The sequence below is a fragment of the Phragmites australis genome, chromosome 12 (assembly GCF_958298935.1).
Source record: "Phragmites australis chromosome 12, lpPhrAust1.1, whole genome shotgun sequence".
Classification (NCBI taxonomy): domain Eukaryota; kingdom Viridiplantae; phylum Streptophyta; class Magnoliopsida; order Poales; family Poaceae; genus Phragmites; species Phragmites australis.
This window is the reverse complement of record NC_084932.1, coordinates 32,823,007-32,845,733: the sequence shown is the minus strand read 5'-3', so window position 1 is coordinate 32,845,733 and position 22,727 is coordinate 32,823,007. Positions and strand designations below refer to the sequence as shown.

The 22,727-nt window shown below is 46.2% G+C and overlaps 1 protein-coding gene, 1 long non-coding RNA gene and 1 pseudogene across 4 annotated transcripts; 1 reads left to right on the top strand and 2 right to left on the bottom strand.

Annotated features, from left to right (window-relative positions):
* Positions 1-79: 79 nt before the first annotated feature.
* On the top strand, positions 80-3,795 carry LOC133886571 (very-long-chain aldehyde decarbonylase GL1-11-like). 3 transcript variants are annotated; one of them, XM_062326237.1, is made up of 7 exons: positions 80-371; positions 471-608; positions 2,442-2,587; positions 2,759-2,878; positions 2,969-3,181; positions 3,291-3,371; positions 3,455-3,795. In XM_062326237.1, the coding sequence occupies exons 1-7, from the start codon at positions 153-155 to the stop codon at positions 3,522-3,524; spliced, it is 987 nt and encodes a 328-aa protein (XP_062182221.1). In that variant the 5' UTR covers positions 80-152; the 3' UTR covers positions 3,525-3,795. The 3 variants fall into 3 exon arrangements, with proteins under 3 accessions (XP_062182221.1, XP_062182223.1, XP_062182222.1); XM_062326238.1 differs by lacking the exons at positions 80-371; positions 471-608 and adding exons at positions 934-938; positions 1,385-1,463 and having other exon boundaries at positions 2,405-2,587; XM_062326239.1 differs by lacking the exons at positions 80-371; positions 471-608 and adding an exon at positions 622-1,463.
* Positions 3,796-4,110: 315 nt separating this feature from the next.
* LOC133886562 (tropinone reductase homolog At2g29150-like) lies at positions 4,111-4,852 on the bottom strand (annotated as a pseudogene).
* A 12,994-nt stretch (positions 4,853-17,846) lies between these two features.
* On the bottom strand, positions 17,847-21,062 carry LOC133886137 (uncharacterized). The gene is made up of 3 exons (XR_009903350.1): positions 20,175-21,062; positions 19,383-19,516; positions 17,847-18,151 (listed from the first exon to the last, which is right to left on the bottom strand). It is a non-coding gene; the product is annotated as an uncharacterized LOC133886137 (long non-coding RNA).
* Between the last annotated feature and the right edge of the window lie 1,665 nt (positions 21,063-22,727).

Sequence of the window (22,727 nt, the reverse complement as noted above, 5' to 3'; positions counted from 1 at the left end):
CTCCGCTTGGATTAATTATTAGGAAATAACATACATGGATGCAGCAAGGAATTTCGTAGGAAACAATTCAATTCAATTATCATAGCAAGAAAAGAAAAGAAAAGAAAAGCTTTTATTAGAGAAAAGAGAAGAAAAAAAGAAGGCACCCACCGATGGAGCCGGCGCAGCATCCATCTGGACTGAGTCCGTCCATCCATCCGTCCATGTGGCGGCGAGGCAAGTGGCACAGTCACAGCGGAGCCACGACAAGAGCAGCCAGCCAGCCCCGCAGAGCCGAACCCAGACAACACAAAGCAAAAATCCCCTCCTCCTCCTCCTCGCCTTCGCCGGCGGCGACCACAATGGCGGCGCCCCTCGAGTCCGCTTGGCAGGTACGGTTCCCATCCGCCTCCCCTCTCTCTCTCTCCGTCCATCGCTGCTCTCTGTCCTGACTCCAGATCTTTCCTTTTTCTTGCCGGACAAAAATGCAGTGCCTGACCGGCAGCTTCAGCGAGTTCCAGCTCGCCACCGTCGTCACCTTCCTGCTCCACGAGACCGTCTTCTTCCTCTCCGGCCTGCCCTCCCTCCTCTTCGAGCGCTTCGGACTCTTCGCCAAGTACAAGATCCAGGTCACTGCTACCATTCTCTCGCATCTTACCTACACACACACACATCGGTTGATTTGATTCATTCATCCCTCAGTCCAATCAATGTCAGTATGTGCTTCTCTTCTCTATACATGAAATTGATTTTGCGGATGAAAGGAAACTAGATAAACATTATTGGTTTACAGCAACAGTAAACGGACGGGACAGACTGGAGACATGGAGAGGCAAACTTTTCCTCTTCTGTAAAGATAGATATGGATCCAATCACAAAGCTCCCCATAATGGCGAGAAAGACAGCGGAAGCTGAAAACGATGCTTCTGATTATTTCCAGATGTATACACCAGACATGAGTAGGCAGCCTCACCTTTTCATTCGCTTCCTTTTCCACGGAACCAAGTCTTGTGGGTTTCTGTTATCCCTAGAGCTATATATGCCTCATGTCCAAATCAAGTTGCCTAGAAAGCCAAGGATGGGAAGAACTCCGTCAGAGTGCCCTGCCCAGCTTAATGCGTGTTTTCACTTCTCACACATCACAAAGTTAAGCCACCTTTTTTTTGGTCAAAAGCCCACCATTATTGCTTTTTCACTGTGGAGGCAGGAGCGCTCTGTGATCTTGCATATATTGGCTAGAGTAAAGTGCATGGGCGGTCCTCAAACTTGTAAGGGTGTGTCATCTAGGTCCCCGTACTCCGAAATTGCAGATCCACACCCCTAAACTTGTCAAGTGTGTCATCTAGGTCCAAGACGCTGATGTGACATGCTGACTGTGTGCCACCATGGAAACCCGTCATTGTAGGCTGGCGAAGGGGAGGCAAAACGAAAAGGAGGGGAAATGTCCAATCTAACGAAATCGCCGAATGCCAAATTATGCAATGGTAAACAATTTCTATGTGGCGGTGGGGGTTCATACTCTACATCTTTGTCACGATGAACACATCCCTTGAAATGCAGCACCGACAACATGAAGATTTTAAACAGCTGAAATACAGGGTCAAATCATTGTATACAAGTAATATCACTAGTAGGAAACTCTAGCTGAACGTTAAGCACAATATGATGTCTGCTGCGATTTTAGAAAAAAAAATGTTAATTCTTTTGCTAGGAACAATCTTGTGCTTGGAGTTTTATATGTGGACTTTTAGGGTAACCAGTTTACCTACGTATTATTAGGGAGAAATGAAAAGGTGAACCAGTTTGAAATTGAGAAGCTTTCCTCCCGGCATTTTAGTATGGGAGAATATCCTGACTTGTAGATATGATATGCGTAGCGAACAATATGACATAGAACCAAATTTATCCAAGCAAACTGTTTCAGGATATGATCGAGGAAAGCATCACCCTCCATGTGCATGTTCAGAGCTGTCAAAAAAGTTACTCTAGGCGGTGCATTGTCTGGTTCTCAAAAGTTCAAAAAATTGCTTCTCATTGCTCTTTTTATTTAATTTGCTCACTGTTTCATCAATGTATCTCTTAATTGATATCCAAATCTAATTTAGATTTCTCTAAGAGTTTGGAATTTTGCCATTCTCTCAAAAAATAGCTACCACCCAGGATTGAGTCCTCTTTATCTAGAATATATGTGCCTATTTTCTTCTTAATGCAATGATACCTAGTTCCTCCTAGATAGTCTCGTTCCTTCAGAATCTACACTGGAATGCAATGCCTGCATCTCCCTGTGAAATAGAACATGCATATTATTGATTGTTACAAGTTTCTAATGTTCACCTTGAAGTAAACAGCGACTGATCCTTTGTGTTGATCTGTTGAAGCTAAGTAACTGAATGGGTGCTTATACTTATCTTGCTACTACATCCAGTTTCCTCAACAACAAAAAAATGTGTGCATCTTTGCAGAAGAAGAGCAACACCTCTGCTTATCAAAACAGATGTGTCCTGCGTCTCATTCTCTACCATGTCTGCGTGAACTTGCCTGTCATGATCTTCTCCTATCCCGCCTTCAAATTCATGGGCCTTAGGAGCTCTCTTCCTCTGCCACACTGGTATTCAAATTCACTTTCTTTTACTCCTCTCTCCTAAGTAGCTCACATACCTTTTTTTTGTTGCATTATCAGTATTCTTCTCATCTCAGCCTGTAAACACGAAAGCACCGATATAACCTATATTCAAGTGGAAGAAGAAAAAGGTTTAACTTTCACCTATGTTTCCTGCAGGACGGTTGTTGTATCTCAAGTTCTTTTCTACTTTGTACTTGAGGATTTTATATTCTATTGGGGGCACAGGGCACTGCATACCAAATGGCTATACAAGCATGTTCACAGCGTCCACCACGAGTAAGTGATAGTGCTCCCGTGGTTTGTTACATCTTACTTTACATAATACATCATTCGTCTATCGTCTATGACACAACAAATTCTGAGCAGATATGCTACACCCTTTGGGTTAACTTCTGAGTATGCTCACCCTGCTGAAATTTTGTTCCTGGGGTTCGCCACAATTGTTGGTCCTGCTCTTACTGGCCCTCATTTGTTCACCCTGTGGTTATGGATGGTGCTGAGGGTATTGGAGACAGTTGAAGCTCACAGCGGCTACCACTTCCCGTGGAGCCCATCGAATTTCCTGCCACTGTATGGCGGGTAAGTAAGCTGCTCTTTTTGCCCTGACAGTTCTATAGGATGGTACAGAAATTCTGATTGTTGATTTGAAGTGAAACGTCTAACCCTACCGAATTTTCGACATGAATAGCTCCGATTTCCATGACTACCATCACCGTGTGCTCTACACCAAGTCGGGGAACTACGCCTCTACTTTTGTTTACATGGACTGGTGAGAATTTGTCTCCCATTGCTGTTGTGTTGAGTTGTGCAGAGTAACCTCCCTTACATCAGAAGGGCTTCATCCTGTGTCAGGTTGTTTGGGACGGACAAGGATTACCGCATGGCAAAGGCCATCGAGGAGAAAGAGGGGAAGAATTTGTAAATTGTGGGAGCTGTTCTCGTAGCCGAGACATGAAAACTGATGTGTTGTTCTGGTGATAGCATTGGTGTTCATGGCATAAGAGAAGTGGATACTAGAGGTTGAGATTTTCATTTCCCATGTGTTGCTATGATCATGAGATCGATCCAGGCCACCTTGATATGATTTGTCCTGAATTAAATTTGATGTGTCCTGTTGGGTGTTTGTGTTTGTTTGGACGGGATGTATACATAACATGGCAGAGTAATATCTATCTGAACCAGTAGGTTTTCAATTGTTTTTCTTTTCTTTTTTTTTCCTAGCAAAGCTGAAAAACAAATTTGTTTTCGTTGAGGCCGTGCGTTTTCCAGACCTGGATTTACTTGTGACATTTCCTTTCATGTCAAGTGATCCCAGCTCACCAGAGAAACAGTACAATTCAGCATTCGAACAAAGTAAAACGTGTAGCAAATAGGTCGAAGCAAACTTGATTAAATTTGCATGCAGTGGGGATACAATTCATGATCTGCCGCTGCAACTCAACAGAGTGGCATCGGATGATCTGCCGATCAACAGAGTGCCAATGGTGCAGCTCATGCAGTGGAGAAGCTCACAGTTTTGCCGTGGCGACGGTGCGCCCGCTGTCGACACAGATGACCTGGCCAGTGATGTAGGATGCGGCCGGCAAGCAGAGGAAAGCGACGAGCGCGGCCACCTCCTGTGGCGTCGCAGGGGTACTCGCGACATCTCCATCTCGGCGAGCCTCCTCGCTCTGCCGGGGTCGCCCAGCGTGGTGCTGGAGATGCCAATGTCGATGACTACCGGCGCGACGCAGTTGATGCGGACGCCTCGTGGCGCCCACTCAGCGGCGAGGCTCCTGGTGAGCGGGATCAGGCCGCCCTTGGTGAGCGAGTAGAGGGACAGCGCCGGGCCGGTACACGATGAAGGCGGCCGGAGGACATGTGCACGACCACGGCGCTGCCGCTGTCACGGGCAGCCTGGAGGAGGAGCGGGTGAGGTGGAAGCAGGAGTCAAGATTGGTGGCCATGAGGCGGGAGTAGTCGTCGGGCGTGGTGTCCGCGGCGGGCTTGTAGAGGGACTGGCCGGCGTTGTTGACGAGGATGTGGAGCTGGCCGTGGAAGAGATCGCGCACGGCGGCGACGAGGCTGTCCCTGTCGCGCTGCAAGGAGACGTCGCAGACGGAGACAGTGACGCGGGGAAGGAAGGGGCACATGCCGTTCCCATGCGTCGTGTACGTACCCGATTCCTTTGGTTCGACCGGTGACGAGCGCCGTCTTGCCGGCCAGGCTCCACCGCCCCTCATTCTGTCTGCCTCGTGCTGCCGCAACCATCTCGGTCGATCACTGACCTTCACTCCGGCCAGCCGCCCGCATTGCATTGCAGTCGCGCATAGTTTGGCAGGGCGCGGATCAAATGTTATACATTGTGATAGGGTGCCTTCAGATGTGCGTGATTATTTCAGATGTAAGCTGGATAGGGCAAGAGATAAGAGGAAGGAAAAGTCTGAGGAGAGGTTGCGAAGGCAAGATTCAGCAAGAATTCAGGTAGTTTGACAAGCGATAATAAGGAGACGGAAGTGAAACAGGTGCAGCGTGTCATGGCTCAGTCTAGGGAGGAGGAAGAGTTCAGGAGGAGGGCTAGTGAGTCCTACGAGCATGGAGGTGGTAGTGGAAGTGGCAGAGGAGGCAATGTGTTAAAGAGAATGCTTGGGAGGGCATCTTCAACCAGGGAGCCACCACCAAGTGTCAGAGATTACAATGTTACTATAGCAAAAGCCCCTGTGCAGCGGAGGATTGACACCGGGTCATGGAGTGCGAAGGGAAAGAAAGCAAAGGAAGCTATTGGTTTGGCATGGTCCAAATTTTTTCACACTTCAGGTATTCCTGGTAGAAGGGCGGATGATATATTCTTTGTTGCTGTAGTGAAAGAACCACAAAAATGGGGTGAGTGATTAAGTTTGTAATGAATTTATTGTTGTCATATTTATTTCTTTTTGACTTATGACCATCTGTTCTATAACAGGCGAGGGTGTACCATCTCTAACTGGTCGGGATATAGATAGTAAGTACCTGGATGAGAACGAGAGTGCATTGATGAAGATATTTGACAAGTGGAAGCTAGAATGACCAGAGTATGGTGTGACCATCATGTGTGATTCTTGAACTGGAACGACGCACATGAGTATTATTAATTTCCTTATATATTGCAATGGTCGTATGTATTTTCACAAGTCCGTAGATGCGACTGGCTACAGTCAAGATGCAAAGTATTTGAACAAGGTACATTATTTTGCTGAGTTGGTAACATAGTTTTGCAATTGTTGCATATTTATTTGGTTGATTCGTTTATGAAGGAGATAAGAGCAGTGGTCAATGATTTGGGGTCACAAAATATTGTGCAGATCGTGACTGTTAACGGGTCCAACTATAAGAAGGCTTGTCAGGTTCTCAGAAGGGAATATCCTGCTATCGCGTGGCAGCTTTATGTGGCGCATACGATAAATTTAATGTTGAAATCAGTTAGTGAATTTAGAGAACACGACATTGTCATTCAAAGTGCAAGGTCCATATCGCGATGGCTGTACAATCATTCAAAACTAGATGAGATGATGAAGACCGCGATTGGTGGAGAGTTGGTGAGGTAGAATGCTACAAGATTTGGCACAAACTATCTATTTCTTAAAAGTTTTCTACACCGAAAGGATAGGTTCATGTAATGGATGGCATCTAGTGAGCTCAAGTAGTCTCGCTACATTAGTTCTGATGTTGGGAGATATGCACATAGTTGCATATCCAGCTTACTATGGTGGGACAATCTTAAAATGGTTGTCGATTTCGTTCAGCCATTGTATGCCTTCCTCCGATTTGCTGATCAAGATAAGGTGCCAACATTGAGTGAGGTGCTCCTGAGATACACCGTTGTCAAGCAAGAGTACGATTCGTTGTATCACAATGATAGGGATTCCTTTGAAAAGTACATGGCAATTGTCGATCACAGAATGTATGATCTAGCGAATGAGACCTATATGAATGCCGGTGATACACTCTTATCACTTGCATTCTTATTGTACTAATACTTATGGTTCTAATGCTTATGGTACTAATGCTTTGATCATCAACTTGCAGCGACCGTATTGAACCCCCGCACGCACTACGCGTATGGCACGGGTCCAAACTTGTTCGAAGATCTCTGAGAGGCATTCGAGAGGATGACCGATGTTAGTACTGCCGCGGAAGCACTTAATGAGGTTGAAATATATCGGACAAAGTCTCTGTCGTTCGCTGGTCCGCTCGCTTCACGGATGGCTTGTGACGACAGGACTCAACCTAGTACGAATTACGTTGACATATCTAACCGTTGCATCACTTTATCTACTTTTCTAAATGTTATATCACTTTACCTACTTGCAGCGCAATGGTGGTCTATGTTTGGTTTGTCTACACCTACACTAACGATACTTGCCAGGCACCTAGTGTCTCAATGCGCTTCATCTAGTGGGTGTGAGAGGAACTGGAGTACATTTGCATTTATCCACATGAAAGTTCGCAATCGCTTAAGCTACAAGAAGCTCCATAAGTTGGTATATGTCAATTACAACATGAGAATACATAATAATTTGGATGCAGGCATCAGGTCGACTGTTGATGATGATCCATTTCAGCGGCTTATGGAGCTCATATTGAACGAGGAGAACAATCCGCTCCGAGACTGGATGGAGACCGGTATATCAAATGTTGCCCCAGAGCTTGATGAGGAGGACACAGACAGTGACATACCCCTGCCAACTCACATGGTGACAGACACGGTGAACCCACAAGATTTGCAACGGTGGGCTGCTAAAGTGGTAGGTGACACACACACGGGAAAGAGGAAAAAGCAAATGGCACATCCAAAGAAGAGCAAGAAGATTAATGGTAAGGGCAAAAGACAAGTGCAAAGCGATAAGAGTACGGATAGTGACCCAAAGAGTCCAACTTACGAAGAGTCAAATGACAATAGCTCAAAGACAGATAGCGCTGACGATGACCGTCAGGGAGGCGGTGTTCCTCCACGCCCATCCTCTGTCGTTGTTCCTGTGCAATTCACTGGCGAGAGTCAGTTTTCGCATGCCACACATGACCATGACCACGGTGCCCCCATCCTCATAAAGGCATGTCATACAGGGTGGCCATGATGGACCACAAGATAGTGGGAGCTATTCTAGTAACTATAGCATGGAGAGTAGTTCTGGATCGTATCCGTACCACTATCCTATCCCCAATGCTCAGTGAGAACCTCTTATTCAGTGGGTCTATGAGTGACAAGACCCTGAGTTTTATGCCATATTGTAAGGACAATGATCAACCACTTCTACATGGACAAGGTAAACTTGGGCAGAGTTTAAGGCAGAGTTGCTATCTACATGACGGATAATGCTCATGTCCACCGAGAAGTACAATATAGCCGAATTTAATCACCTCCAAGCTGGTGGTTCTGAAGGTGATGATAATTTACTTTATGCAACTACTTTATTTTCATACCATGGTATTGTACTAATTTTTTTCCATCTCGTAGGTTGCATGTGGCGTGGATACTATGCAAACTACATTTTAAGCATCGACCATTACTTTGGTAAGTACTGATGGATGGTATGTGATTGTGTTTTCAGCTTTTGTATGGATAATTCGACATATTTATTAATTTGAGGTGCTTATATGTAATGTATGCATATATTCGATAAAATAATTATATGGTCATGCTCATATTGCTATTAGTATCTATTTGTTTCTTTGGAAATATCCAAAATATAGCAAAGGTCATGCCAAAAAAAAATTTAATTAAACAAAACATAGCGAATCTCATGCCATATTGTTTCTATTTTTTATGATTTTTCTGATTTTTTGTGATTTTCCTATAAATTCATAGAAATGCAACTAAACCGGTCGGTTACCGCTTCAATTCGTTCGATTTTCGATCGTAATCGCTAGGTTATCGAGCTCACGGTTATCGTAAAAATCGTTCGGTTTATCAAAAAATCGTTCGGTAACCAGTCCAATTTGACCGGTTACCGAACAACGAATCTGGTGATTTTTGTTCAAATTTCAAATTTAATCGAGTGAATTTTGAACGAATTATTACCGAATTTCAAATAATTATCATAATAATCACGATTTTTGGGTAACCGTCCGGATCCGATTTTCTAATCTCAAAGGATATTGTGAACCTTAGCGGTGGCTACGAAAATCTTGGATGAGATAACGATGGCGTTGTCAACTCACTAGCTACTAGTACTAGGTGAGTACGTAGCTACTCCGTCACAACGACGCATATAATAATATAGGATAAAGGTTAACAGGTCCAGCATGTCATGTGCAGTCACAAAATTTGGGCAGAATCGTCTATAGATCGATTCGATTATTTAGGTCAATTCACTATGATAAATACTAGTCTCTACTTCATATTATCAATTTTAATTTATACTTCCTCTATCTCAAAATATAAGACGTGCACGTATTTCAAAATTCAAACCTCGTAATCTTTGATCAACAATTAGCCTTACGTAATGTAAATTTTGTTTTATGAATATAATATCATTGGATTGACATTTAATAGCACTTTCCTATAGTTATGATTTTGTTGCTACAAATATTGTAGTAATTAGCGGTGTGGTTCGCGCAATTACGTGGCTAGCATAAAAAATCAAAGTATATATGAACCGTTGTATCATCATGATTTTATCATCAATTTATAATTTACTTTACCATAGTTCTTTTAGACAGATGAAAACATAATCGAATTATTATAGTAATGCTTTCTTCTGTTTGGGTTGTACTGTCATCAATTTTCTCTATTTCATGTAGATTTTACTCTACATGCACGTATTATTCTTATTTTTCTTTGTTATTCCAATCCAACAATTTTTGTTTGGTTGGGCCGGTCACACTCCATTAACTACACGATCTGTGGATTGCGTCGTTCACTATCGTCTTCCTAACGCCGTGACTTTAAAGCTACACATTCCAAGCCGTGTGACAGCACGTATCGTCTTATACCATTTCACTTCAGTGTCCTGCTTTTGTAGACCAATAACTTTATCCGACGTTCCTTGTCGCTGCCAGTGGTTGCGTTTCCACCGTAAGTAATCTATAGGCTACATATTGGTTTGTCATCTGGAGTTAGGGGCTCCACCGAGAACGATAATTAGAGAGAGGGTAAATAGACGTCTCATAAAATTTCTTTCGAAATTTGATGATCTTCTCCAAATTTGATCACCCAACGCACCTCAAAATACAAGTGGAAGCAAAATGTAGAAAAACCTTAGTTTCAAATGAAAACACCGGGACATGGCTCTCATGGAAGTTGACAAACACTAGATTCTATTGATACACATCCCACAAGTCATTGCCATAAAAGATTGCAAATAAAAGAAGACAACCCAAAGGACAAGAGATGAACACCGAGAGAAGAAACTCTCTAAGTTGATGAATTAGAGACACGGGAATTCAAAACCCACTTCTATGCATTTGCATGTGAGTTTTATGCCTCTAGAAACAAGGAGAATGACTTCACAAGGTGCTAAAAATTCAGCCCAAAAATCAAAGCGAAAATCGCATTTAAAAAGGAAAAACTCGCAATAAAGCAATGAGCCAATAGAAGGAGACTAGAAGGACATGAACATATGCATCAAAGGAAACAATCTCTTCATTTCATCCAGAGGACAACCCTCTTTTCGGCAGATTACAAGATAGTTTCCTCACAAAAAGCTCTCACCTATTACAAAGACTAAGCTATCCTTTCCTCTCCTCTAAAACCTATCTCTCAAGGCTCAAATGGCTAGCAACCCTTTCCCTACAGCCCTAACCCTCTATTTATAGGTCTAGGGAGGTTGCTTAGCACTTATGTTTCCTTGTTCCTAAAATACCCCTCGTTTACAATTGCCTCCTACCTACCACCGGGGCATTTTGATCCATTTTTCGTTCCGTCCATCGAATGGCTATAACGCCTTCATGACTTAGCTTTGTCTCGACACTAGCTTTGCGATTGTCGGTGTATCAGGAACCGGGGGTCCCCGAATCCCGAGGTCAGGCCAGCCATCCGCCACATGGCGCCACCCCGCGGAGTCTCTCCCGCGAGGTGAGAAAGATCGAGTCCAGGGAGAAGGCGCTCGGGGTCACAGTCGGTGGCCCCCGAGTACCCCAGTTCCCCGATGATCCACGGAATCCAAGTACCAGGAAGAAAGTGCTCGGGAAGGTGTACGGTGACCCCCGAGCACCCTAGTCCCCCGACGACCAGGAGAGCTAAGTACCGGGAGAAAAGTGCCTGGGGCCGCCGGCGGTGGCCCCTGGGCACCCAAGTATCCCGAGGATCCACCAAAGGAAGTTCTGGGAGAGAGTGCTCGGGGCTGCGTGCAGCAGCCCCCGAGCACTCGGTTCCCTGAGGAACCGTACAAGTGTGCCTGGGAGAGAGTGCTCGGGGAGGTGAACAGCACCCCCGAGCACTCGGTTCCCCGAGGACAAGAAAGGGCATTCTCGGGAGAGAGTGCTCGGGGAGGTGAACAGTGCCCCCGAGCACTCGGTACCCCGACGACCCAGAAAGCCCCCTGGCAGACCGATGAGGTGTCGGCCAGTCAAAGGCCCGAGACCGCATTTAAAGAGCGTGCGTGGCCTATCACCTCCAACTGCTCCCGCCGCGCTCAGCGTCAGTTTCTGCCACGTTCTGGCAGAGGCGTGGGGTTATTAATTGCACGGGTCCCCTCCCGTGCCATCCGGCCTGTCTCAGGATAACGTCGTAAGGACCGAGGCGTTCTGTCTACCGCGCTGCTGTGGCAGGGGAACAAGATAGGGCTGGCAAGCCGGGCCGCTCTGCGGCTGCCCGGTAGGCCCTCTCCACGGCGCCCGTTGCCAGGGCATTTATGGTGACGGATGACCGGGCGTGGGACGCATTTTCCACCCCCGGTCACTTTAGAGGAAATGATGACACCCTTTCCATTTATGGTGTCTCGGAACTCGTGCCCCCCCGTTCAGGGCACGTTGCTGCTGGCGGGTATTTAAAGCAGCTGGCGGCACAGAAGGGATCATCTGGAATATATCCTTGAATGTATGGGAAAAAGAGAGGAGACGCAAGCACAGCACAAGAGAAACAATGGCTGAGAAGTGAGCAGCACGAGACAGGCCGAAGAACAAAGAGCCCCAGGCTCTAAGATAGATCAACATTTTTGTAACCAGCAACATCCTTGAGGGACTTCCTCAATGTATTTATAGTATCCATACAGGAGTAAGGTGTTACTCCCCCGTGCGGCCCGAACCTGTCTAAATTCTGGTGCATTTACTCCTTTTGCACTAGGTCATCACCACCACCACCGGCCGTTACATTCATTCCCATTTATTTCTCCGACGAACATACTCAGGATCATCCCCCCGGCCGAATCTCTAAAAAGGGGTCTCTCGGGATCCCTGCGACTGGAGTTAATCCTCCGACAGCGATGATGCCACGTACGTGCCACCCTTCCACGGTTTTGAGGCCAAACCACGAAACCGTCTTGCACGCTTCTCAAAGTGTGACTCACTGCAACTTGCTTGACCTCAAGCAAGCATCCCGATGTTAACACGTGTACTCTATCTTGCGATTTTGACCGCCAGCAATTCACTCCTTCTCCCGATCCCTCGGGCCGCTTTGTCACTTGCACCGGCATCCCCTTCGCTTGACTTTGTCAATACGCCGTCTTCATCCATCCTTCCATGCTTTGCTTGATCACCATGTGCACAGCTAGGATCACCTTTGACTCCACCTGGCTCCCTCAATCATCCGGCATCAAGCTCCCTGCTTAGCCTCAATCATTCCGCCATCGACCGCCAAGTTGCATCTATCACTTGCACAACACGAGACAAGCACACATGCATCTCCAACTCCATCACAGGTTGGTCAAAATTGAAATCCTCAGTTGATAAGCACATCTTAAACAAATCGTGAACGCCGGATGATCCGACGCACACTCCTCCGAAGCGCCGAACCTTCCGGCGTGTGTCAACCATCAGACCGGCAACTTGCAATCCTTTCTGCAAGAAATGCTCCGGCGTGCTTTTCAACCCGTCGTCGGACCATCCGGCAAGTTCACTGCCACCAGACCACCATTTGCATCTTCCCTGCAAGAAAAGGTATGGCGAAGCATCCAGTGTTCAATCCTTTAGCGTCGGACCATTCGGCGAGTTCAAGTATACCAGAGCCGATTCTGCAACCTCTCTGTAAGAAATACTCCAGTGTTCACAGTGCCTATCGTCGGATCATCCGGTGTGTACTTCAAATTTCACCATGGCGCGGCCCGTGGCGGTGTCGTACCCTAAGCCGTCACACCATGAGGGCGCTGGGGGCTCCCCTCCTTGTGATATGTTACTGCTCCGCACTCAGCAGCTTGACTACGAGACCATGACACCCACACAGAATCTGAAGACCGTGCGGATGCTTCTTAGCCACCCGCCGGTAGCAATACAGGAGGGTTCACCAGTAGCCCCCTGGCTGCGCGACCTCGCCCTCCTGGTTGAGACCGCCCGACGCTAAACCGTGGACGCAAACACCACGTCCATCGCAAGGGCTGGTGAAGGTCGCGATCACCAAGATTCGCAGCGGGTTCCGCGACAGGAAAGGTCCCGTGCTCCCTTCATGGCAGGGAATGCTCGGAGACCCCCGTCACGTTGGGACAGCCAACCCACCAACCTGCGTGACTCTCTTCACCAGCGCGACCTCCGCAGCGTGATTTTGGGTCAGAGGGCTGACCGAGAGTAGGTAGATCGCGTTTGGCGTGAGCTGGAAAAGTGCAAGTAGCCCTATCACTCACCTTCACCATGCAGGGAGTCGTCGGATTCCTCCAACCCGTCGCCCGGGCTGTGAGACCGCTGTCTCTCTCCTCGAGTGCCGCCGCCCATCAGCGAGCAACCCCCTGTTATGGGATGGGGTGCAACGCCCTATCCTCCCGACTCCGAGAGGTGCGCTGGCTGGACAAGTTCTGGTTGGTCCTAGCCGAAAAATATGACGGCTCAACCAATCCTGAGGAGTTCCTGCAGATCTACACCACCATGGTGCAGGCTGCCAGAGGCCACAGAAAAGTCATGGCCAACTATTTCCCGACCGCCTTGACTAGCTCAGCCCAGTCCTGGCTTATGAACCTCTCCTGTGGGTCGGTTCACTCCTGGGAGGACCTGTGCGACCAGTTTATCGCCAACTTTCAGGGGACCTACGCCTGGCCTGGTGTCAAGGATGACCTATATCAGGTCAGGCAGCGACAGGGTGAGTCGATGCGAGACTTCATCTGGTGCTCGCCGGAATACCATTCCAAAGATCATGGGTGAGTCCACGGTTATAGCCTTCCAGAGGGGGGTCAGAGACCAGAAGATGGTCGAGAAGCTGGCCACCAAGGAAGTCTGAAGTACTACCGAGCTCTTCGAGCTCACCGATAAGTGCATGCAGGCTATCAAGGCCCGAGAGCGTCAGACTGATGCAAAGCCACGACCACCATCCGACCAGCCCGCCTCTTCCAAGGGGGTCGGTCGGAAGGAGAAAAAGAGGAACAAGCGCAAGGCGGGACCGCCCGATGTCATGGCGGTCGAGCAGACCGGCCAACCACATCAGCGCTTTGAGAAAAAGGACAGAAGGAAGGGCCGAGGCTATTGCTCGATACACCGTACCGACACCCACGACCTGACTGAATGCAAGGTCGTGTGGGGCATCATCGAGAAGGAGCTTGGGGAGCGTAGACCCAGGCGCGACGACGATAGTGAGGACGGGGCCGACCTTGACCAACCGGCACTGGGTTTCCAGCAGGTCGATCACATGGTCCACCATATCTTCGGGGGCGCCACAACGTATTCCTCAAACAGGGAGTACAAGTCGGTGATCCGTGAGGTGTGGGCGACCACTCCAGGCCCAGCCCCGCGCCTGAAGTGGTTGGAGGTACCCCTCACATTCAGCCAGGCCGACCATCTACCAACAGACTCAGAAAAATTAGCTCCAAAAACTCTCCCAACTCTGGAAATCCGACAAATCAAAGCGCCCAAAGAATCAAGAACTCGAGAAGTATCGCGTTTGAAACGCACTTCCAAGTCCTCATCCAACAACTGAGATACAGAAAAAAATTGTATCCCAGATGCTCCACCAAAGCTACATCTTTGAGAGTGAAACTCTCATTCAACTTTACCATACCTTTGGCTTTCACCCTTCCTTTCCGATCATCCCCGAAAGTGATGTACTTATGTCTCTTCGTCGGGGCGAGGCTGGAGAACCATGATCAATCTCTGATCATATGGAGCGAACAACCATAATAGATGAGCCACTTGTTCTCCAGGCCTCCGCCTGCCACCTACATATGAGAAGAATAATAGGTGGATGGCTCAGTACTGGGGTTAGACAAAAACCTCTTGGGAATCCAGTACAGCGTCATCCGCCCTGAAGCAGTAGAAGCAGGTGCATGCAAATCAATATTAGTGCGCTGAGGGCAAGTGCCATGATAGGGAAAATATGGTCTGCCAAAGCACTGCAACTCAAAATCTCTTACACGTGAACCAAAACCATATGAATCATGGTAAGATCCACACCGGGTACCACCTCTAAAAGTGAACTGAAGAGCGTCTGAAACTCGTGGGTGGGAGCAAGGAAAAAGCTCATGTACACCAACATTGGGGCGGTACATGTCCCGAATGCTTCACTCCCACTCATACCGCTCATCTCTCCTACGACAAAAGCAAAATCCAACAAGGTGCCCCTCTCTCAAGCAGTAGGTGCAGTGATAGTGTCTCTCGAGAACTCGACTACCGGTCACACTGGGCTCTCTCACAGGGGTTCTCATCTTTGGCTGTGGAGTACTCTTGGGTTTCTTGTTGGTAGGCTGTGGTGTTGGTTTCTTGATGGGTTGTGGTGTGGTCTTGTTCTTTCCTGGCATAGGTTGAGCAACAATGATCTTGGCTTTCTCAGACTCTAGGGTAGTGGGTGTGGTGAAGATAGTTTTGCCAGGACTGGTGTAAGCAACTCTCTCAAAGCCCAAACCCAAAGCTAACCCAGCCTTATCAACACACATCTTGGCCTTGGCCAAGATCAAATCCATTTTGCTCTTGCCTTCTGAGCACTTCTTCACAATAGAAAGGAGGTACTCCTTCTCAGCCAAGAGCTTTTCAACTTGCCCTTTAACCCAACTGAGCTTGTCCTTAAGGGTAATGCAGGTGGGACAGTTTGGCTGAACATCCGTAGAATTCTCAACACTCTCCAATCTAGACTCTATCTCCTTTATATGCTTGGCTTTCACATCAACATTTTTTGAGAGCAAAGGACAATTCTTGCAAGCGCTTAAGAGAGTAGGTCTAGACTACTCCTCAAGGAGCTTCTTCTCAGTAGTCTCAAGCTAACTGGTGACTTGAGCATGCACAATCTGAAGCTCGACAAGCTCACTCATGATAACCAAGCAACTTTCACAATCCTCATCCTCAACCTTGGCCCTAGACCTAAGCAACTCAAACTCAAAAGAAGCACATTCTAGCCTAGACTTGAGCTCCTTAACCTCATGAACCGCTTTCTTAAGCAACCTATCCTAGCTAACAAGCGCATCATTCAAGGTATCAACCTGAACAGAAAGCTGGTCGTAGGTGAGTGGTACCTCAGAGGGATCAAGCTCGGGGTCACTGTTGTTGTCGTCCACCATAAAGCAAAGGCCGGTGAAGTCCTTGTTCTTCCTTTTGTTCTTCACTTGCGCTTCCTCCTCCTCCGAGCTCTCCTCCTCGCTTGAGGAAGTGTCGACGTCGCTGAGTGCTGCCACAAACACCCTTAAAACTGTCCAAATAATATTCTAATTAATTATTAAGTCGATCATTTACATAATCCCAAATACAATGATTAACCTGAATACCATCCCGGTAGTCCCAGCATGTGTTTTGTGCCCAAAATCGGAACACATACCTTTCCAACATATGTCATCACAACAAAGCTTAATAAAGAGCAAGTAATGAAATTATATTACAAGCAGTTGAGTTATTATGATTTACAACAAAAAGGAACTAGGAAGATAAGAGCAGTTTACCTCCTAACCAAAACTAGAAACTACGCAGCGGAATGATTAACATCTATGAACAACAAAAGATGGGTAGGCGCCACCACAAAACACCGTCACTCGAGTAGTTTGCACTACTCATCCCCGCCACCTACATCGGCGGGTGTGAAGTAGCCAAACACTACTTCCTCATCAGTAGCACCTGAAAGAGCAGTGTGAATACGAAGGTACTCGCAAGACTTAATCTATAATGGGTACATATAAATAACCCGACTCCAAATATTATGCATTTGGATGTTAGCACGGAAACGATCACATGGTTAAGTAAATTCATAAGAGAAAGCAATTTTGACATAAGTATGGGAGCATCTACACTTAACCATACACATATACCCCTCCTATCCTGTAATCATCATCATCATAAATATTTGTAACGGAACTATCATAAACATATCTGTGAATAGAACCATCTCGACCACATACTAACATACCACATCATCATCCCACATTCGTGACTCTACGACCGATGTGGATGGACAGAAGCATGCTCATGACCGAGAGCGCGACAATTCAAATTGATTCTACACCCTACAGGGGGTACATCTTTACCCACACGACTTGGGTCCATCCTCTTGGCTCCCGAGACAACCTTTCTCATACCCGGAACTACCCACTTGCACATGCCCCTATGGCACCGGGGTTACCGCAAGGGTGTTCCAGACACCTCCGGCTCTCCGCCATCTTGCTTCTCCTTTATTTTTATCTTACGCAAAATAGGGACGCATGGCAAGCGTTAGCACGACGTATGATAATTGGCTCATTCATTCATTATCTGAATATGTGGTTGTACGAAAAGTGCTAAAGCCAACGGCACCGACGGACGATGCTTAATCGACGCAAGTGGTCTATAGCATCCGGGTTCCTCTCCTGACCTACCCCTAGCACCGCCCGCATCTCGCCTCATTCTCACATGTCGTACATCCAATATCATTATCATTCTTGTGAACAAATAAGTATGCCCTAAGCTTGCGAACAATGGTTGAACCACCGTTCGACTTCTACCGAGAACCTATGCATTACTAAGCATCTCAAATAACTCTTAAGTTAGACATCAACAATGTTATCAAAGCTACAATGATATGAATAATCAACAACTCGAGGTAGAGGTAATGCAATCAACATAGGTTCTACCCATATAAGCCCGACATCGACTCGCTAATTATGCAAATATACATAAAGCATAATTTATCAAATTAGGCATCATATGATCCAAAGTAGTAGGTTAAATATGCTTAGATACTTGCCTTTATGACGCCCCGGGTAATTAGATTACCTGAAACTCTATGTTTCCACTATACTTGTCCCATAATCAGTAGCAAGTACACACGGTTACAACAGTGATATCACATCCATACATTTTACAAGGTGAATATGTTTAATTGGATTAAATTTACAACATTAGGACCAACCGGTCTACAATATAAAAGATATGCAGTGGAAAAATACAATGAAATAGATTCAAATATCCAGCAGGTGTGCCTCAACCCGCCCACAGGCAACTGACTGGGAGTTGAATCCTAGAAAGACCCGATATCATCGCTTCCATGATTTCCTGGCATTATTTCTGAATAAATGACTTCAGGAGGCAAGCTATATATATTGCAATGATACAATAATGCAGGTTGAATTGAAGGATGGCCAACATATCTAGTTGTGCATAAATGCCTTGACAATTTGGAAAGTACACAATATAATAGATTCGCAACGTAATTTAAAGAGAGCAAAAAGTAAATGATAGTGCAAATAAATAAATAACAACAGCTTCATGTCTACCACAGACCATGAAGATCGATTCTCCATCTATACATACACAATACTTACACTAGTGCCTACAAGTGAAACCCGACATCCCAAAACAAATAATCTAAACCATGCAGCCTTTCCTAAGGGGCTCTTGACCGCGAGCTCGGCTATTCGAATAGATTTATTACTCTGCAGAGTTTGTACACTTTACTCACACGATATGAACTTCCCTTTGGTGGTACCCGTCGATACCGTACACTCTGCATGTTGAGTGTACATAGGGCGCCATGACAAAGCCGTTACACCGTTTAATCCTAACCCTTGCTCCTCCTGATTAACATTATTCCCTCCGACTAAATACCCCAGAGGCAGTCCCACTAGTCCATAGGGTATTAATCGTTGTGTCAGCAAACTTTGATCCCACGCGTATAGCCATGGGAGTCCCTTCGGATACACCCACCTCGTGGATTACCCGCATATACACACCAAACTCCCAAGAAGCAAGGGTAGAATTACTCGGGTTAATAAGCTAGGGTCGTCATCCATACCGACACATGTGGTTGTACTGTTTCCCTTAGTTCCGGGTATAAGGAACCGGTCCTTATACAACACGAGCAGGTCTCCACCTATACATTCTTCTGTGAGACGACACTCACCTTCGGACACATATTAACATAAACCTGCCCGAATCTGAACGACAACTCAAGTTTCTCAAAATAACGACTTAACTATTTTTAACAAATCTTTTCATATCCCAAGTGATAGTGTGATAACCAAATAATTTACCGCAGACAGCAGAGCTAAGCATTTCTATCGCACCAGTCCAGTTCTACCCAAGTGACATTATCATGTCAACCCAAAGCCTAGGTTAACAATGGTAAGGTTAACAAGTTCAAGGAGAGTTGACATATTGATTCAATTAGGTCATGACTACCATCCCAAATAGCAGTTTTATATAACATCTACGCATGCATAATAAATCTTCATAATCAATGCATAAAGTAAATTTGAACATTGAGCCCAAAATGATCAAGGGGTTGCTTGCCTCTCACCTTTGTCATATTTTTTATCTCTATCATTCATCATTGATCGCACTTACGTACACGCCAAATACTCGATCGATAAACACCGAAAGATGCAAATAAATCCATCCAAAAAAATCCACAGCAATGAACATAAAATATTTCTGCATGATAATAAAGAACATGATTTTAGATAAATTTTGCAATAAGAATCGTGTTAATCGGAGTATGAGTGAAATTATTTTTCTTGTGTAAAATTATTCCAACAAAGATTTTTAGAAGTTAACAATATGAGACCAAAACATGTGCTAAAATAATGGACAAACTCATCTAACATGCTGGACAACATTTTTCTTATAAAGTATCCTATTTATACATATCATTGGAAATGGATTCACAGACTTTAGAAATTCCATGATTAAATGGTGAATTAAACAAGATTGATCACATTTAAATCATTACAAAACTTAGTCTGAAATTTTCATGAAAACTTGCATTTTTATACTTTAGTTCTTGAAAAGATAAAGCTAATAAAAGTGGTTTCATATTTTTAGAATATTGCATTAATTAACTGTGATTTGAATAAGTTGAAACACATTCAAATAATTAATTAATTTTCAGAAAGTATTACATGAGTTCTATTATTTTTAACATGTAGAGTGCAACAAAATGAAACTAACAAACTTGGTTTCATATTTTTTTAGTCGTATTTATTTTACTACGAATTATACAAGTATTAGTCATTTTGAGCAAAGAATGAACAGTAGCAGAGAAGTTAGACCGGACTATTAGCTAGCTACCGGAATGCAATTCGAAGCTCACCACAGGGCTAAGAAAGATGAGGCTGCGTGCAGGTGTTGTGATTAGGCCACGGGGATGAGCGGCCGTGCAGGTGCTGTGATTAGGCCACAGGGATGAGCGGCGTCGGAGTTGCTCATTGCAGCTGGAGAAGGGCCTGACGGCGTTGGCGTGTCGGTGCTGGTCGGCAGCAAGAAGTTCGGTGGTGAACCACGCTGGGTGGCTAGAACTTGTTGACGCGTAGCGAAGCCCGGCCACCAGCAGTAAGAACACGACATGGCGGCCAGCAGGAACTCGACGGCATCCACCTGTGACGGCAGCTCTCGGGCTTAGCCTGGCACATGGCCGCCAACTCGGACGACAGCAGGGAGGGCAGGCGTGGCAAGGCTCGCTGGAGCGCGATGGCAGACAACGGAGGGGCCCCAGGGGTGCTCCATACAGCAGCTCGGCGATAGAGAGGCTGAGCAAGGCAAGCACATGCGCGGGAGGAGCGCATCGGGAGGCAGATGGCGTGCTGCTTGGAATGGAAGAGGAGCAGAGGGAAAGCTCAAGTTGCTGCTTGTGTGCGTAAGTGGAAGGAAGAGCGAGACAGAGTAAAAGGTGTGCTGCTAGCTACGATTGAAAGAGAGCAAGAGCTGAGCTGCTGCTTCTGTGTTGTGCTCTCAGTGAAGACCACGCAAGGAGAGAGAGCAGTGAGAGAGAGAGAAGAGTGCAACAAACAACAGGAGGGAGAAGATAGAACTGAGAGAGCAGTGAGGAAGAGCTGCTCGGGAGGAAGATGAAGTGCCACTGTGAATGGCAAAGGAGCAGAGAGGGAGCTTCTGCTGTTGCTGCTTGTATGCACGAGCGTGAGGGAATGAGCCAAGACACAGAGGAGATAAGGATGAGGAGGACAAGCGCATGGGAGGTGGCATGGTCACGGTCCTTAGCTGAGATGAGCACAGGAGGGGAAGAGAGCAAGGCGTGGCGCTCGTCCTTAGCTGACGGCGAGCTCAGGAGCGGTATGGTGAAAAGAACACAGTTGAAGCTTCTCGTGCCTGGCAGTTGAATCTTTGATTGATTTGAGCTGGGCCAAAAGAGAGGAAATGGGCTAGGAAGAGAGGATGTGGCCCTCAAGGTACGCATATATTTTTAGCTAATAAAACTTTGATTTTCAAAAACCTATTTAGATGTGCTCTAAAAATTCTATCAAAATTTACCAAAATACTACAGACCATAAGGTATATCTGGTTAAATTTTTATAACTTTTGGCTAAGCCGTTTTTTCTAAAAATTTAAAACAAGATGCTATACATATAAAACATGATTTTTGATGCACGGAAAAACTTAAGGAAAATAAAAGAAAGAAAATCTCATAAATACATTAACACCAAAGAAATCAACCATCCCAGATTGAACACACCAAACGAATTGTGAAAGAATCAAATTTATACTCTAAAATTTTAAAGAAACTCGATCTCTTGGAAATTAAACCCGTAGTCTCGCATTAACAACAATTAATTATCAAAAACTATAGCTTATGATTTTGGGATGTTACAGCCTTGCTGCTCTGGTGCTTGTGTGATGCTACATGCGTAGCACTCACAGAACTCCAGAGGTCCGGTGTCGCCTTCAACCACTTGGACCGTCGGCGCTACACTCTCTAAACGAATCAGAATGTGTCGCATAAATAAGTGAACGATGGAAAAGTGTGCATATAATGCATACTCGAACAATAATAGAGCACCGTGTTTCGAAAACATTTGCAAGATAATGCTAATCAATCCGGGTTAGAAAAGGTTTGAACCTCGGATAAGATGTCCTAAGTTCATATAGTTGTGAGCCACTGGCGGTCCGACCGGCGTGGTAGTGGCGGTCAGACTGTGGGCGTGCAGAGAGTTTTGGCCTCTGGCGGTCAGACTGGCGTTATGGTGGCAGTCAGACCGGCCCGATCAGCGGTCAGACCGCGAGACCTTGCCAGCAGCACCGTTGCGGGGTCGCCAGCGAGGACTCCGGTAAAGCCTTCGACTGCGAAGGGCACCAAAGTACTCTACAAGCCTAAGGGAATGTTTTCTATGATTGTTCGGATGACATGCATGGTCCAAGCACGTAAAACCCTGTGAACGAGATCTAGATTTTAGGGTTCAACTCGGGTTCACTCGGTTCAAATCAAAACAGCGATTGCCTAGAGCTAGGAAACGATGGAAAAATGGTAGGGGATGTTTACCTTGGCGTAGAGAAACTTTCTATTGGATTGGAATCCACCGGGGAAGCCTCGATTCCTGGATCGGGCTCCCGGAGGATGATTGAGCTCCCGGAGGAAGAGACGCGCGAGGGATGCCTCCGGCGAGGGAGAAGAGGGGGAAGGATTTCGGGGAAGTCCTTCGGGAAGCTCGGGGGAGTTCCTTCCTTCGATCTCCGGCCTTCAACCGCGTTGAACGGATATATCTCTCTCTCTAGGGTTTGGTGGAGAAGAGGGAGGGAGAGAGGGAAATGAGAGAGAGCCGTGTAAGAGAGAGATGGATGGCCATAAGGGAGCCTCTGTGCTCTAGCAGTCAGATCGCCTGAGGACCCGGTCAGACCGCGGGAGACCACGTGG